Here is a 17,637-nt window from a genome sequence, read left to right on the forward strand (position 1 = left end):
GGCTTCAAACAGTAGTGAGGTGTGCAATAGAATGTTGCTTCTGGTGTCACCTGGCTTAACTCTCCCTCCTGAGGAAGATCTGACATTTCATTCGTTTCTGTTGTGCACCCAGGATTGCCCTCCTACCCTGTGACATTCATGTACCAATATGTGACCCAAGGGCATATGGTGCTTGCACGTGAGCAGAAGAGAATTTTCTAATCATGGATTTTCACAAGGCTTGATTGAGATCCCAATTTGTTAGTCCTGAAGTGTTTTTTTAATTCATTCTTTGGATGTGGGTGTCAGTGGCAAGGCCGATATTTATTGCCCATCTCTTGTTGCCCTTGAGAAGGTGGTGGTGAGCCACCGCCTTGATCCACTGCAGTCTGTCTGGTGGAGGTGCTCCCCACAGTCCTGTTAGGTAGGGAGTTCCAGGATTCTGACCCAGCAACGATGAAGGAACAACTGATTATATATCCAAGTCACTCCTATTTCTTATGTTCTTAATGGCAGCCCTCCCCTTTACAATAAAGAGCACAAGGTGCTTTGAAAGCACCTCCCAAACCCGCAACTTCCACCACCTAGAAGGACAAGGGCAGCAGGTGCATTGGAACACCATCACCTCCAAGTTCCCCTCCAATTCACACCACCCTGACTTTGATATATAATCAATTTATCAAACTTATTCTACTAAATCAAGCAGTTGAGTCACATGAGTAATCTATGGTTCTTAGACTGTAAAACCTTATGCTCACTGTTTTCTTTAATGCTTACAGAACTTGGTCCATTAATAAGTCTGTGAGTGGTACAAGAAGACATTGAAGAGTTACTTATAGGTGGTATGGAAATGATCAAAGACTTGACCAATGACACTGAGTCAAATCTTGGACCAGAGGTAGGGATGTTAATACTGGATTGAGAGAATTTTTTAAAAAATAAAATAATTGGATTGAGTGTGAAATAATGCACTGGAATTGGTTGAACACCGATATGATCTTTCCTTCCACTTTTCTGAACTCAGCGCTGCTAGGAGTTGGGAAGAAAGAGCTTGCATTTAATTAGCACCTTTCACGGCGTCAGTAACACCCCAAAGCTCTTCACTGTTGTAACATCGGGAAATGTGGCAGTCAATTTGTGCATAGCACGATCTCACAAACAGCAATGAGATAAATGACCAGTTAATTTTTTTTTTGGTTGGGTTGTGTGAGGGAGAAATGTTGGTCAGGACACCAGGAGAGCTCCCCTCCTTGGAATGGTGCCGTGGGATCTTTTATGAGCACCTGAAGGCAGATCGGACTTTGGTCTCACCCAAAAGACAACGTTCTGATGCTGCCCTGGTTGCACATTCTGAACTCTTAAGTCCTGTAGTGGGGCTTGAACCCATGATCACCTGACTCCAAGATAAGAGTACTATCACTGAGTGTTGCCAACACTGGATGGGAAATTTAGAGGGGGAAGGCCTTTTTCCAATGCTTCTCACATCTGGTGGCCAGCTGAGACCAGCAGTGCACTGAGAGCAGCCTGCCCTACTCTCTCGGCATGAGTTATGAAGCACAAAAAGTCTGGAAGGAAACTGTTAGAGCATAACCTCATACAGGTGTCAGCCGTGGCTCCGTGGGTAGCACTGTTAGCTCTATCAGTAGGTTGTGGGTTCAAGTCTCGTTCCAGGACTTGAGCACAAAATCCAGGCTGACACTCCAGTGCAGTACTGAGGGAGCGCTGCACTGTTAGAGGTGCCATCTTTCGGATGAGACGTTAAACCGAGGCCCCGTCTGTCCTCTGGTGGATGTAAAAGATCCCATGGCACTATTAGAAGAGGAGCAGGGGAGTTCTCCCTGGTGTCCTGGCCAATATTTATTTATCCCCCAACTAACATCACTAAAACAGATTATCTGGTCGTTATCATATTGTTGTTTGTCGGTGAGCTTTTGGATGTCATGAGGTTGTGAAAGGTGCTATATAAATGCAAGTCTTAAATCTTGCTGTTCAGAGTCTGATGTTGGACAGTTGGGGGAGCAAGCTAATTTTTAACTTGAGGCTTTTCGTCTAAAAGTGCAAATTATCACAATTTAACTTTATCCTCTTCTGAAAGGAAAAGAAATTACTTATGGTCAGAAGTTTAAATGTGAAAATATTGATGTACACTTTTTTCCATCTCCCCCACTCACCCCACCCTGCCCAATCCGTTCTACTGCAGCCTGTAAATTAGCCTTGAAGGATGGAGGTTTAACTAGTTACACTACTAGACCTTGCACATTTGAGTTAATCCAGTGATTTTTTTTTAAATTTAATTTCTTGGGGTTCAAGATTACATTTTGGGGAGAAGGCAAAGGGGGTTGGGGGGGGGAAGTCATTCATGACTGACTATTGAGATGTCTAAGTTTTAGGTACAATTGATCACTGGCTAATTCAGTGCAGTTTATATGTTGGGCACAGGATGGCAACAGAACTCCGTGCTTTTCTGTGTTGACCTTTTCTTTTGTAAATAATTTTACAACACCAAGTTATAGTCCAACGATTTTATTTGAGATTTACAAGCTTTCGGAGGCTTCCTCCTTCCTCCGGTGAAAGTCACTGTCCTGGAGTTGCAGGGGAATTCTTCCCGGTGTCCTGGGCCAATAGTTATTCCTCAACCAACATCATAAGCAGATTTTATGGTCTTTATCTCATTGCTATTTGTGGGATCTTGCTCTGCACATATTTCCTACATTACAAACAGTGACTACACTTCAAAAAGTACTTCAGAGAACATTTTAAAATCTGGCGTGTGAATGTGAATGAAACCTGCTGAATTTTGCTAGAAATGTCAAACCGTCTCCCTTGTTGACCAGCCTACCTGCCGCTGAATTGCAGTCTGTTTTGAACCTAAGATTTGGGTATCGATTTCTCCAATTTCAGAAGAATTCAGCCGTGGTGTCCATAGAGAAAGGATCCCGCAACCCCAGGAAGAGCTTCGATGCTGTTGTGTTCGACGTTCTGATGGTGACCCCAGAACAGTTTGCAGTAAGTAGAATATCAAGGGGGGAAAAGGACAGAGGGAGATAGATTTGTATAATGGAGCCATAACTGTAAGCAGCAAATGAGATATTCAAAGGAAGAATTGATTTAAGGTCCATCTCTAGACTCCTCCAGAGATTTGCTGAGTAATGCACCAAGTGATACTAGATAATGTAGACCAGAAGGTCCCATACTTGATTCCTAATCTGTAATATTAGCTGATTGCAGCTGGTGGGGTACTACAATCGCTTCAATGCCCTTAGGCTTTAGAGGGGAAAAATGGTCTTGAAATCCAATAATTCCTGCAACAAAATGTTCACGTGTGAACATCCAACTGGGTCAGGATTGATCGCAGTGCCTGTCACATTCAAATAGCCCACTGATGCTCACTGGGTTCACAAACATGATACTGAAAGGCAGGCTGGAGTTAGAAGGAGTTGGAGAGAAAATTGGAAGGGAGTGGCATGCATGGAAGGTGACTGGTGGCTGTCTTGGAGCAGATTGTTCCAGACTGAAGGAATAAGTTGCAGAACAAAGAGTGAGAAAAATACCTGAATTTTAAGACCTGACAAATTTCTAGGATGGCAACAATTTCTAATTTTTGACCTTGTTTCACTTTCTTTCCCACTTCTATGATTTTAAGCTGCTGGTTTGTTTAAACCTGGATTTCCAAAGTCCACAGTTTTTCTTTGTGCCCTTGGTCACTGCAAAGAATGAAAGAAAGAACTTGCATTTGTTTGGCATTTTTCATGACCTCGGGGTGTCCTAAAGCACTTTAGAGCCATTGAAGTACTTTTTGAAATGTAGTCACTGTTGTAATGTAGGAAACAGCAGCCAAATTGCACACAGCAAGGTCCCACAAACAGCAATGTGATAATGACCAGATAATCTGTTTTAGTGATGATGGATGTGGGATAAATATTGGCCAGGACACTGAGGAGAGCGCCCCTGCTCTTTTAATAGTGCCGTGGGATCTTTTATGCCCCCCCGGAGAGGGCAGAAGGGGCCTCAATTTAATGTCTCATCTGAAAGACGACACCTCCGACAGTGCAGCACTTCCTCAGTATTGCGCTGAAGTGTTGGCCTGGATCATGTGCTCAATTCAAAGCCCAACAATTACTAGGTTTAACTTGTTCCTGGGCTCTTCATGAGTTAACACTGATGAGGCAGCCTCGGGGGTGGGGGGTGGGGGAAGGGAAGGGAAGGGGGTGATCTGATTTTAGTGCAGTCTCAGTTTTGAGTTATACTGCCAATTGTGCAGACCTAAAACCTCTTTCCACTCTTTGTGTATTTTTATCAAAGCGCAAAACCACCAGTAGATTCTGTCTGTATCTTCGAAGCAGAAAGAGAGAGGTCAAAAGTTTGCAATGTCATTTTTTTAGAAAACCCAGACAGTCTGGTTGCTGGAGAGTTGAGCCTCGTTCATGGTGACAGGAGGTCACGTCAGTCTTGGAACTGAAGCCGGTATGTTTTTTAAGATGTCATTCCCCCCACCACCTATCACACTAGCTGTGGTCTTGTAAAACCCAACGATGGTGACTCTCCCTACACCTGGGGAATTCCACCGTGCACTGTCGGGATTAGCAGTGGGGAATGTTGGGAGGGATGGGACAGTGCTACGCTCTGCGGGGCATTGTACAAAACTTTTACCTTTGCTGACAATTAGACTTGGGCTGCAAACCCTCCCAGATTGTCGCTGTGAGCAACCAGGGAGAAAAAACAACTTTTTTTTTCATATGAACACTTTCATTTATTAGTTATAAAAATATTGAAGATGGGAAAAGTTTTGTTTTGACTGACGTCCAATTGGCACGGGAAGGCAATATGCTGTGAGGATGGATGTGTTGGGTGTCTGATGGCAGCACTGTGGGGGCGGGTTAGTTAAAGGTAGGAGGTCATATGAGAAAACCTCCAGGAATGCAAGCAACCAAAATTGGCAACCCTAAATCTAACACAAGTAGCCAATTATGGTTATCGTATTACCATAAACAGGATGGTGGACAATCCCATAGAACAGGAAAAAAATCTGGAAATAAAAAGTTGCAATCAGTTAAGTGACCATGAAGCTGTTGGATTGTCGTTAAAAACCCAACTGGTTCACTAATGTCCTTTAGGGAAGGAGACCTGCCATCCTTACCCGGTCTGGGCCTATATGTGACTCCAGTCCCACACCAACGTGGTTGATTTTTAACTGCCTTCTGAAGTGGCCACTCAGTTGTATCAAACCGTGACGAGTGGTTCAAGGCGGTGGCCCACCACCACCATCTCAGGGCAGCTAGGGATGGGTAATAAATGCCGGCCTTGCCAGCGACACCCACGTTCAGAGAATGAATAAAACAAAATGCAATCAGTAGTAAACCCACGATAAATGCCTTCCTTCCACTGGAATTGTGTGACACTGTGCATTAGCACTCTGTCCTTTCACCTGGGCACGCTCTCTGCTGACTGTAGGATCCTATGTGATACATGTTTGGGACAGTCTCCTCCTAGTTCCTGGTGAGCATGGGTCTACAGGATAAAACTGCATATGATTTGGTGAAGTCATCAGTCTGGGTGGGAGAAGTAGGTGGGTGTTGCCTCTGAGGCTGGGGTTAAAGCAATGCCTTCATATAAACTTCTTATGCAGCCAGATATCCCAAAGCAAAGATGGGCATTGGGAATGCAAACGAGGAAGTGTGGGAATAGGGGCAGAAAACAAAGGCAGGGTAAAGGAAAGTTTTAGGGGACTTGAAGGTATGGAGGGTGGGTTGTGGGGCAAGGCAATTTTATGAGGAAATCTTGGCGGTGGGGGGGGGGGTGCCTGGTGGCTGAATAATTGGTGTTCGATCAAGGAGAGGGGAGTAAGCAATAATTCGGATGAGCAGTGTGCGCAGACTGGGATTCGTGTCTGGTTGTAAAGTACTTTTGGTGCGGTGTAGAATTAGCTGACTTTTTTGTTTGTATATTTAAAACATTTTTTTGCAGCTTACACTTAGTGGAAAAGATTCAGCTTGCATTTCATGTCTTGTGTTTTGTCAGTGGCTGATCCCTAATTTTCTGTGGTTTGTTTCAGAGTCAGATCACAGTCCTGGACATTCCTGTCTTCAAAGCCATCCAACCTGAGGTAAGTGCCACACTGAGGAGTGGTCGCGGAGACCATCATTGATCAAATGCTGAAAGGACCCATCGTTGCTGGCGGCACACTGCGGAAAAGTGACTATAGTGGGAAATGTGCAGCCACTGCTCATCCAGCTGAACTCGCATAGGGTAGTGTAACCTGCTAGGAACAGGAGGAGGCCATTCAGCCCCTCGAGCCTGTTCTGCCATTCAATTAGATCATGGCTGGTCTGTACCTCTGCTCCATTTACCCGCCTTCGCTCCATATCCCTTGATGCCCTTACCCAACAAAAATCTATCGATCTCTGTCTTGAAAGCTCCAGTTGACCCCCAGCATCCACAGACCTTTGTGTTTTGGTGGGGGGGGGGGTTTCCTGTCCAGCCAGCGAAAGCATGGGGCAAAAGTAAAAGTCAGCGGTCTTTGGCTGCCGGTGGGCTGGGCCTTTGCCAGTGGACTCTTGAGGCTGCAGCACGGCGTTGGTGACTTGTGAGAGCAGGGCTGCCATTGGGTGTGCTGCTAAGCATTGCCTACCAACCCTCCCCTCTTAGTCCAGGAGAATCCACCTCCCCCTCTGATTAATAGTTTCAGGGGTCGTGATGACCCAGCTGGGCGACTGGTTTGTATCACTGTCCTATCATTGGCGTTTCTGCTGCTAGCTGTAAAATCCTGATTTATTGCCGAGTTGACTGACCGGTTCAGTTAAGTGCACATACTGATGTGATTAATGGATTTCTTTCCCATGGGAAATTACTCAGAATTTTTTTTTTGCTTTCCCACAATTTTTTTTAAAGTTAAGCTGACAGTGGGGGAAGAAAAATCCAGATAAATGCAAGATTTTTGCTCTGGTTAGAAGGCTGTTTGCTTGGGATGTGATAAGGTTTTTAGGACAACAGTAAAGGCTTATTCTTTGAGCTAGTGACCCTTATTAAAATGTCGTTTGGATGCATTGTTCAGTCTCTGATAGACTAGAAATCATGGGCAGCTCTAATTGCAATGTTGTTGGTTTAATTGCTCATTTGCATGTTTCCATAGTAACCGGAGATGACTGCATAGTTAAAACCAAGTGGTGCACCTTGGTACAATTTGCTTTTTTAATTGAATAAAGTTCTCGTGTTTAAATCCCTCCATGGCCTCACCCCTCCCTATATCTGTATACCTCCTCCATCCCTACAACCCTCCGAGATCTCTGTGTTCCACCAACATGGGTCTTTTGCTCATCCACGATTTTCGTTGCACCACCATTGGCGGCCGTGCCCTCAGCTGCCTAGACCCTAAGCTCTGGAATTCCTTCCCTAAACCTCTCTGCCTCTCTCTCCTTTTTAAGATGCTCCTTAAAACCTGCCTCTTTGACCAAGCCTTTGGTCACTTGTCCTAATATCTCCTTATGTGTCTGTCAATTTTTGTCTGATACGCTTCTGTGAAGCGCCTTGGGACATTTTATTATGTTAAAAGCACTATATAAATGCACTTTGTGTTTAGTGAAAAATATGGACGTGATAGTCACGTATGCTGGGAGGGGGTGCTCTCCCATCCGCTGCTTCCGACTACCGACACCTCCATTCCTGGGACCTGAGAACTGTGGAACTGTTGCCCTCCCTCAGTCTTCTCTTCCCTTACAGCCCACAGGTTTTAAACCCCAATGCTTATGCCCCCAGTCCTTACATTTTCAGTTATTTGCTAATTTAGCACGAAAATGAGTGTCTCTGCTTCTTATTTGCACCTACCGCGTTGCCAAAAATGGCAATAAATTGATCTGCAGTTCTGGATTCATCTCGTCTTTTTCTTTAATCGTGTTGATGCCCTGCCTTGACCTTTTAACCTGGGTTTCTTTTGTTCAGCGAGCAGCCTTTGTGCTGAATAATGGATTGTGGGAAATAAATGCCCCTGTGACACTGTCCCCACCACCTGCTGTGTTTAGACAAGGAACTAGTTTGGAATGTCTAATTTAAGGATTTACTACTACAGCCACATAATCTCATTCTCGTTTCCAACAGCTGTTTCTGTTCATGAACAATTTTTTTTAAAAAAACGAATTGGTTATATTTGCCTAACAGCCTATTAAAGGTACAATGTCCTCAAACTACAGTTAGAAGCTGACAATCCAGATTTTAATGTTTAAAATCATGCTGATCCGGAAATCCTAGGGCTAAAAGACGATTAAAAACAGTATGTTAGTGAAAAGTAAAATAAATATCGAGCAAAGCTCAGTGTTTGGAACAATCTCTCAAGCAATGGAAGAGGCAAAAGCAAAGGGTTATTGAAATGCGGTTAGATGCCTTGATTAGGAGGGTGAGTCTGGACTTTCTGCAGTCTGTGCCTAGATTCTTGAGCAATTGTGGTATGTTGCTGGATAGTGTCTACTCATATTGGGCAAATAGAAACCCTCCCTGTGTGAATTTCTCAGTGGTTTGGTAAGCTCAGACTTGTGTAGAGTCCCCATTGACATCAGACAACAGGCTGACCGAGAAATTCTCTTTTTAATGCAGCCTGTTAAAGGCTCCCTGCTTACCCCATCCCACCTAACTTGGGTGTCAGCCGTGGCTCAGTGAGTAGCACTGGAGCTTCCGAGTCAGAAGGTTGTGGATTTAAGTCCTGCTCCAGAGACTTTAGCACCAAATCTAGGCTCACACTTCCAGTGCAGTACTGAGGGAGTGCTGCACTGTCGGAGGTGTCGTCTTTCCGATGAGACATTAAACTGAGGCCTCGTCTGTCCGCATGGGTACAAAAGATCCCATGGCATTATTTTGAAGTGCAGGGGACTTCCCCCTGGTATCCTTGCTAATATTTATCCCTCAACCAGCATCACTAAAACAGATTATCTGGTCATTATCTCATTGCTATTTGTGGGACCTTGCTGTGTGCAAATTGGCTGCTGTGTTTCCTACATTACAACAGTGACTACACTTCAAAAGTACTTAATTGGCTGTAAAGCACTTTGGGACAAACTGAGGTTGTGAAAGGTGCTATGTAAATGCTATTCCTTTCTTTAATGCCTTTTGAAAGCAGTGACTAGTACTGCCTTACAGACCCATGGACACTAGGGTTGCTGTGTTTTGCCACGTCCAAAACCAGGCATGTGGTGGATCTGAGATTTGCTTTGTATATGTTGAAAATTCTTCAAGATTTTAAATGTCTCCACATCACAAGGCAATGGGCTTTGGTGCCTCGACTAAGTGGGCAATCTGTGTTCAGGGGCTATATGACCAGGAAGATACATCCTGGCCTGATATCTGAATTCATGCAGTTGAAGTCAATGGATAGTGATGAGGCATGGTTACCCTGGCTGGCTGGCTTCCCCCCCCCCCCTTAACCTTTACTAACAACCAACCCCCCCCAAGACATCTTGCACCATCCCCAATGTCAGGTGAGGTCAGCTAACTCGTTATAGATGAGAGATTTGTACCTGGGAATCTCCCCCCACCCCCTCAATGGGTTTGGTTCAGTACCAAACCGCTCAGTACATTTATCAACTCTGCCTTCAGGAGAGCTTGAAATCCACCAAATCGATTAATGTAGCATCACTGGTTACCATGGCGTTTTGTTGCCAGAGATACAGGGAGAAGACCCAAAATGGATGCTTTTAAGGTTTCCTTATAATGTGCAATTTTTTTTTAAGTGATAGTGTCTTAGAAAGGGATTAAAACAAAGTTTGGAGCTGCCCTCCTGCCAGCTGGGACACGTGGATATAAAGCCTTTGGGAATTGCTGAAAAACACTCCCAGATGTTGTGCAGTAAATCTTGTTGGTTGCTGTTTTTTTTATTGCCCACTTTGATGTTTGTTCCTTCGGGGCAAATGCTTTGCCTCTGCCGTTAGCCCTCCGCACCCCGCACTGATGGGCCTCTGCCGTTAGCCCTCCGCACCCCGCACTGATGGGCCTCTGCCGTTAGCCCTCCGCACCCCGCACTGATGGGCCTCTGCCGTTAGCCCTCTGCACCGAGCATTGAAGGATTTTGCTGCAAGTTAATTGCTTACTATGGGGCTTGTTAGAACTTCACAATACATAACTAACCCCATTTCTCCATTACTGAGTACTGGTCGATTTTAAAGTTGAAACGGTTATCCTTGATAGTTAAAATTTAAAATTCTCATCCTTGATTTCTAATCCCTTCAATGGTCCCTGTAACCTCCTACAACCCTCCAAGATCTGCGTTCCTCTAATTCTGGCCTCTTGCACATCCCCGATTATCATCTCTCTACCATTGGCGGCTGTGTCTTCAGCTGCCTCAGCTCTATGCTCTGTAATTCCCTCCCTAAACCTCTCCGCCTCTCTACCTCTCTCCTCCTTTAAAACCTACCTCCTTTGACCAAGCTTTTGGTCACCTGTCCTAATATCTCCTTATGTGGCTCAGTGTCAAATTTTGTTTGATCGCTCCTATGAAGTGCCTTGGGTCGTTCTACTACATTAAAGGTGCTATATAAATGCAAGTTTTTGATTGCTAATTTAGTACCAGTTTTATGAGCTGTGGGCCCATGCTCGCTTGCAATTGGTTTGAGACTTTCCAACTCATTGCATGTGGGACCCTTGCAGCCAACAGAGGGGGATGCTTTCCTCCCATTGTTTGCTTAAAACATGGAAACTGTGTTTAGAAGGCTGTAGGAAGTGGAACGGATAAGATATTTGCTTCGTCACTTTCATCTTCCCTTCCCCTGCTCCACCCCCCCACCCCTGACACTCACTCCCTCCAAATTTAAATGATCTCAATTTGACTTTTTAATAAAACACTCATGGCCAATTCAGGTTGTTTGCCAAAGAATGAAGTTCTGTAATTAAAGTTCAGATGCTGGAAAACATCTGTGTCCAATTCAGGAATTATTTGATTTTTTTTCCCCTCAGAGGTTGGATGGAGAGAAGCTGTTTTTTAAAACTCTCTTTAGCTGTTGCAGTGACTTATATGGTTTATTTGTATATTTCAGCGACAACTACCGACCTGTACGAAGTGACCCGTGCATTTCACAATGGGCCAGTGACATCACAGAACATACAGCACAGAAATAGGCCACTCGGCCCTTCAGGTCCATGTCGGTGTTTATGCTCCACACGAGCCCAAGAGAGAAGTGTAATCCTGTCCTGACCCCCTACACCTAAAATCATTAGGGATCACTGGATACCACTCGGGAATCGACCCCCGATATTTGTTTAGTCTCGTTTCCGAACCTTGAGTTTATTCGTTGTTCTGTGAGCCACTTCAGGACATCCTGAAGTGATGAAAGGGGCTACTAAGTGTGAGCTCCTTCTTCCATTGTAGCTGGGGGGGTAATTTAATCTTTTTATTGTTTTCATGATTTTAACCTTTTATTTCAAAATATCTTTCAGAAGATGTTGCCGTTGTTTTACTTTTCATGCACCACAAATGTTGTTAAATAACAAGCTGGGATTCATTGACAGCTGAGATTTTATTCATCTGCCTCTTTTTTCGTTGTCTGGTCCAAAATTTATTGATCACTGACCATGGTCTTAGTCCTGGTCTCAGCTCTTTATCTCCAAATTTTAGTCTTCAGAAGAGATTTAATCCCAATTTGAATTCAATGAATCAAATACAATTTTAGTCAACCAACTTCCTCGTTTTAGTTGATTTAAAACCACACTGGTTAAGGGCCATTGTTGTGGAGAGTCTCGAAGAGTAGGAGGTCATTCTTATCATGGACTGGGTGTGGCCCTTGGGGGATTTCAGGGGGTTTAGTAACATTTCTTCCACTTTTTTTAATAATGGCTCTCCTAGGATATTTCTCACTAAGTTGGAGGGTACACTGCTTCTTAAAGGCATGAACATTATACCATGTAACACACTCGTTAGCAATGCTGCATCTGGACGTTCTACCAGGAGCTAAACCTGACTCACTCTTCTGGTGTCTTGTTGCTTATCAGGCTCTACTATACTCTTAAAACAAGAATTTCAACTCCTTGTGGAAAAGCATGAAATAAAATTAAAAACTTGCACATATATAGCGTCTTTTACAAACTCAAGCTGTCCTAAAGTGCTTTACAGCCAATGAAGTACTCTTGAAGTGTGATGTAGGGAAATGTGGCAGCCAATTTGCGCACAGCAAGGTCCTAAACAACAATGAAATAATGACCAGATAATCTGTTTGTGATGTTGGTTGAGGGATAAATATTGGCAGGACACTGGGGGAAACTCCCCTGCTCTTCTTTGAAATAGTGCCATGGGATCTTTTACATCCACCTGAGAGAGCATATGGATCTTGGGTTTAATGTCACATCCAAAAGACGGCACCTCCGACAGTGCAGTACTCCCTCAGTACTGCACTGGGAGTGTCAGTCTAGATTATGTGCTCAAGTCTCTGGAGTGGAGCTTGAACCCACAACCTCTGACTTGGAGGCGAGAGTGTTACTCACTGAGGCACGGCTGAAATCTAACTGCAGATTCAATATTTCAATAAGGAGTATTCTGAAACCGGATAACATGAGCATCTGCTCATCTGGAATTTTTTGCAATGGATCTGAACTTTGCATCTTTAATCATGGTTGATTGACAGCTTTCAGAGGACTTGACACTAGATAAATAATGGGGAACTCTCCTGTGATCCTTTGTTCTACTTTCTAGAATATGGGTTATCGAGTGTGATTTCCAGTCAGCTATTCTATCTTTTGAAAAAAAATATGTTTTTGGATGTGGGTGTTGCTGGCAAGACCAGCATTTATTGCCCATTCTTAGTTGCCTTTGAGGAGGTGGTGATGAACCACCTTCTTGTACGGCTGCAGTCCATGTGGTGAAGGTGCTCCCACAGTGCTGTTGGGTAAGGAGTTTCAGGATTTTGACCCAGTGCCAATGAAGGAGTGGCTGATATATGTCCCAAGTCAGGATGGTGTGTGACAATAAGGGTGTATTTCATTCAGGGCACATTAATCCACACATGCTTTGTATAAGGGTGCAGGGGTTCAGGACATGGAAGACTCAGAGCTCATAGTAACTGCCGTTTTGCCAGAGCACAGGAAATGCTATTTGGTGGGAGGAATGGTGAAGTCCAAACTGGAATCTGGAACTGTCCTGCTCCTAAAAGCTCTTTTGCTGGTATTGGGTGATGAATCAAATTTTAATTATTTTTTCCCAAACAGGAGTTATCTGGTTGTGGTTGGAACAAAAAAGAGAAGCATACTTTGGCTCCTAATGTGGTCGCTTTTACCAGGAGATTTAACCAGGTAGGACGTAGGAACGGACATGCTCTGGTAATTAATCAGATAGATTGAAATGAACAAGCCCCTTTGGTCCATTTAATTCTTTTCATCCAGAATGTCAATTCTACCATCTCCCCATTACAGCATCTTGCTGCTCTCTGCATGGGTCCAATGTCCTGGTAATCGCTCCCTGCGCCAGAATACGTCTTGTCCTAAGCTTGACCTTCACAACCTTAACCCTGTGCCCACTTGCCCGGCACCCTGGTGTACTTGAAAGTACTGTTCTAGATCTACTTCCCTTATTTTATTGGAATTTGGGTTTTAGGTCCTGTTTGATCAGCCGTTTGGTTTTAATGTAAAAAAATAATCCAGCTTTTAGACAGAGGAGGAAAAATAAAACCTTAATCTAGTTCTGTTCAGTTACCCATCAAAGTTTTTGATTTTTGGGGAGGGAAAGTTCTAAAGTTTAGAATTTTTAATCCAAGAAATTTGAAATTAATTACTTGTGATGTGCTTTGGCTAAAGCTATTAGTGGATACCTTTTTATTAATTCGCTCAAAGAAAAGACTTGGCGCATGATTAAGAAATGAAGGAATAACACAAATAAATCAATGTTTCTCATTTGCAGGTCAGTTTCTGGGTCACCCGAGAGATTCTCACCAAACAGACTCTTAAAATAAGAGCAGAAGTTCTCAGCCATTTTATCAAAATTGCAAGAGTAAGTCTCTACTTAACCCCAGAGTGGCTTTGTAATCGATGCAGGATTGATAAGTGACTTGTCCAATTGACTACATGTGGTTGAGCAGGAACTTCAGTGACTTGCTCCACATGTGCGATGTTGAGAGGTTGTTGCAGATAAAGTTGATGGTGCTTCCCACCAGCTTAATTTTAGAAAGCTTTTTTTTTTGGTGATGTTCTATATGATAAGCTCTTCTATCTTTTTAAATTAAAAAAACACAAGAATCTAGTACTGGAAAAGGAACTCGTGAAATAGGAAATGTGAGAAGTGTAATATCAAACTGGAGAGGAAGTGTTGTGGGGTTGTGCAGGGGTGAACACTGGAGCGGGCTAATATTGCTATCAATCCGCACAAATGACCTGGCTGTCAAAACTAACTGTAACCTGGTCGAATGTGCTGATTATATTGGAATAGAGGGGGGATTAGGGGCAGAGGAAGCATTGAAGATTTGCCCTAGGATTTAGATTGGCTGTGTAATTGGGCAGGCAAGTATCAATGAAAATCATGCATAGGTTGAAAAATGTGAGTCATAAGTGTACAACGAATGGAATTAGAACAAGAGTACTTAGAAAGGAACTTGGAAACGATGACAAATGCATAATTTTCAATATCCAGACAATGTGGCAAAGGAATTAAAAGAAGCTAATGGATTGAGCTGTAGAGCAGGAACAGGAAAATATACTGAAGTTAGACTAAGGGCATTGCACTAGTCAGAGCAGTGAAATACAGTGTTCCGTCTTGGTCAGCATGTCGCAAACAGATATAGATTTATTGAGCAGGGTACAGAGAGAGATTGCTCCAAAGTGTAAAGGGGAAGAACCCTTCCTAATAATCTGTGGCATGGTGCATTGGAGCCCTGAGTCCAGCACCTGAGACCAGTAGCTGAATCATTCACTACAGGATACTGGTTTGAGTTGGGATTTGATATAGGACTGTGATGGGAATAGAATAACCTGTGCCTATACTCAAGATCCTTCCACCAGTGTGCTATATAATGCCAATTAGTAACATCCAAAGTCCTAAAACCTGGTTATGACAATGAGTTGGCCTAATGAGTGCATAATGAGATCGTTTTCCCATAGTCAGTCGAACTCGAGATACTCCCAGATGGACCAGAGTCAAGTTGTTGGCCCTCGGTCTCTGACTAATGGAATTTTCAACCCTCCGTCGTACAAGATGGTGAGAGATGTTGTGTGGGAGGCTCAGCCCTTCTTAGTCAACTGGAAGAATGTTTTTTTTATTGGATTTAATGAATGGGGAGGAAAGAGAATAAATAGCATTTGCCCTCGCAGTGTTTTACTGAGTATATTTGCCCTGAGGTCATTATATAAATGCACGTTTGTTTCTGTTGCAGAAACTTCAAGATCTCCACAATCTCCATGGATTGATGGCAGTCATTTCAGCTTTACAAAGCACACCAGTATTCAGATTGTCAAAAGCATGGGCGGTATGTGAAGGATCCTTTTAAACTTTTTATTTTTTGTTTCCAAGGAACTACCTGTAATGCCTATTGTACCTGGCTCAGAGCAGGTAAGTGACCTGTTCAGTCTCCCATCAATGCAGGTCCAATAGGCCTAGGAAATGTTTGGATAAAGTCCTCCTCTTTTGCCAAGTCCAGCACTAGCTTTGGACAGGTGGTAGGATCATGGTGTGAGTTCTGATACTTGCGTTGCTGATGAAAATGAATTCAAAACTGTAATTAACAAAAGAGATGGAAGTGGTAAAACAGATGTTTACTAATTGGGCAATCTTGTTTAAACTATAAGGATCCAGTTACATTAATTCAGTCGGGGCACACTGTACTTAACATGTTTTTGTGTTTTCAGAATCTCCAAGGCCACAAATGTAATGTTTTGACATTTATGGGTTTTCTAGGACAGTTCTGTTATGATTTCTTTTTCACCTGAACTTTTTTTCATGTATTTCCACCAACCTCAGCTGAGAGAACAGATTGTAAGTCCCCTTACCTTGCGCTAGGCTGCCGTCTGAAAGGGCAGGGTCACTATTTATTTATAGAATTATAGAATGTACAGCATAGAAACAGGCCATTCGGCCCAACTGGTCTATGCCGGTGTTTATACTCCACATGAGCCTCCCACCCCTACTTCATCTAACCCTATCAGCATAACCTTCTATTCCTTTCTCCCTCACGTACTTCTCTAGTTTCCCCTTAAATGCATCTATATATATATATAATCTCCATCCCCTAACTTTGGACTCCCCCACAAGTGAAAACATCTTCTCTACGTCTACCCTATCAAATCCCTTCATAATTTTAAAGACTTCTATTAGGTCACCCCTCAGTCTTTTTTCTAGAGAAAAGAGCCCCAGTCTGTTCAGTCTTTCCTGATAGTTATAACCTCTCAGTTTTGGCACCATTCTTGTAAATTTATTTAGTGTTTTTCCCCCTATACAAGTTATATATAACAAATTCGCTTGGAATGGGCTGGTCCTCCAACTGACTGTGCCTGGGACTTTTTAAAATGTTACCAGGTCTTAGTTCAGGTTTTGGGAGAGTGACCTCTTTTCCTGCATTTCCTTCTACATTTGCCATTGGATGATGGTCTGTTAGGTGTGTTGGTCCTCACCATATAAAGTAAGGAGGCCCAAGGTGCAAACTGTGAGATTGATTTCCTGTATATATTTTGATGGGCAGGTGGTCATAGCCCAACAGCAGACTCTTAGTACCACATTTTGTTGAACACTTGGTCATTTACACTGGGGCTGGCAGAGTGTAGAATGACAAGTTTGTCAATACCTTATTTAACCTCTTTCTTCCTCCTCCTCCTCCTCTCCACCCCCTGCCCCCGCCCCCCCCCCCCAAGCCAAAAAAAGAATCCTTTTATTCAATGTTGCATTTTGCCCTTTTCCATCTTGGACTGTGATCATTGATTTAGCTCTAGTGCAAAAAAAACCTATTTTTCCCTTCCCTAAAAGAAAATATATATTTTTTAACCTGCTTGGTCAGAAGAGGTGCAGTGTGGTAGGATTGATACAGGGCTATGGGGGGAGAGGGGGCAGTGGGATCAGTTTTGGATTGTTCTAGCACAGACACAATGGGCTGAATGGCCTCCTTCTGTGCTGTATGATTCTAAATGGCCACCTTCTGTACTGTAAACTACTGTGGTTCTAAATGATCAAAAAATGTAATCCTTCTATCTCAACATGTGAGAGGAATGTTGTGATTAAGGTCATGTTTGATCTTTAACTGCAGCTGCTGAGCAGAAAGGATAAGGCTGCGTTTGAAAAACTGGAGACCCTGATGTCCAAGGAAGATAACTACAAGCAGCTAAGACATTACATTAGCTGTTTAAAAATGACACCGTGCATTCCATATTTAGGTGAGTCAGATTTCAAATCTCTCTTGAAAGGCTGTGTTCACCAACCATCACAGTCTTACACATTTTAATTGTAAACTTGGTGGCTTGTGTGGGGGAGTTGTCTGGGTATTTGGTTTGCATGTGTGGAGAAAGCACTATTTTGCAGTCATTACAGTGAGCATATAGTGTGTATTCTGAACCACATATCTTGTAGTTAACGTGGAATTGAGTGCAGAATGGCAGAACACTGGTTAATAGTTTTACTCTGGGAATATTGTACTCCATCTAAATTTTCATTGCACAAATGTGTTGCGTAATGTTACTGATGTCTCCAAACCCTTAATGATTCACAGAAGTGTTCAGCTT

At 43.3% G+C, this 17,637-nt stretch overlaps 1 protein-coding gene across 1 annotated transcript in view; it reads left to right on the forward strand.

The window, feature by feature from the left end:
- The first annotated feature begins 766 nt into the window (after positions 1-766).
- Positions 767-17,637, forward strand: part of LOC137304233 (ras-specific guanine nucleotide-releasing factor RalGPS1-like) — a 56,925-nt gene continuing 40,054 nt past the window's right edge. The window contains exons 1-7 of the mRNA XM_067972790.1: positions 767-877; positions 2,881-2,985; positions 6,032-6,082; positions 13,153-13,236; positions 13,841-13,930; positions 15,306-15,398; positions 17,166-17,292. Coding sequence (XP_067828891.1) covers positions 824-877; positions 2,881-2,985; positions 6,032-6,082; positions 13,153-13,236; positions 13,841-13,930; positions 15,306-15,398; positions 17,166-17,292 — 604 coding nt within the window. The 5' untranslated portion in view covers positions 767-823. The remainder of the gene's footprint in view (positions 878-2,880; positions 2,986-6,031; positions 6,083-13,152; positions 13,237-13,840; positions 13,931-15,305; positions 15,399-17,165; positions 17,293-17,637) is intronic.

This window comes from Heptranchias perlo, chromosome 37, assembly GCF_035084215.1.
Source record: "Heptranchias perlo isolate sHepPer1 chromosome 37, sHepPer1.hap1, whole genome shotgun sequence".
Classification (NCBI taxonomy): Eukaryota; Metazoa; Chordata; class Chondrichthyes; order Hexanchiformes; family Hexanchidae; genus Heptranchias; species Heptranchias perlo.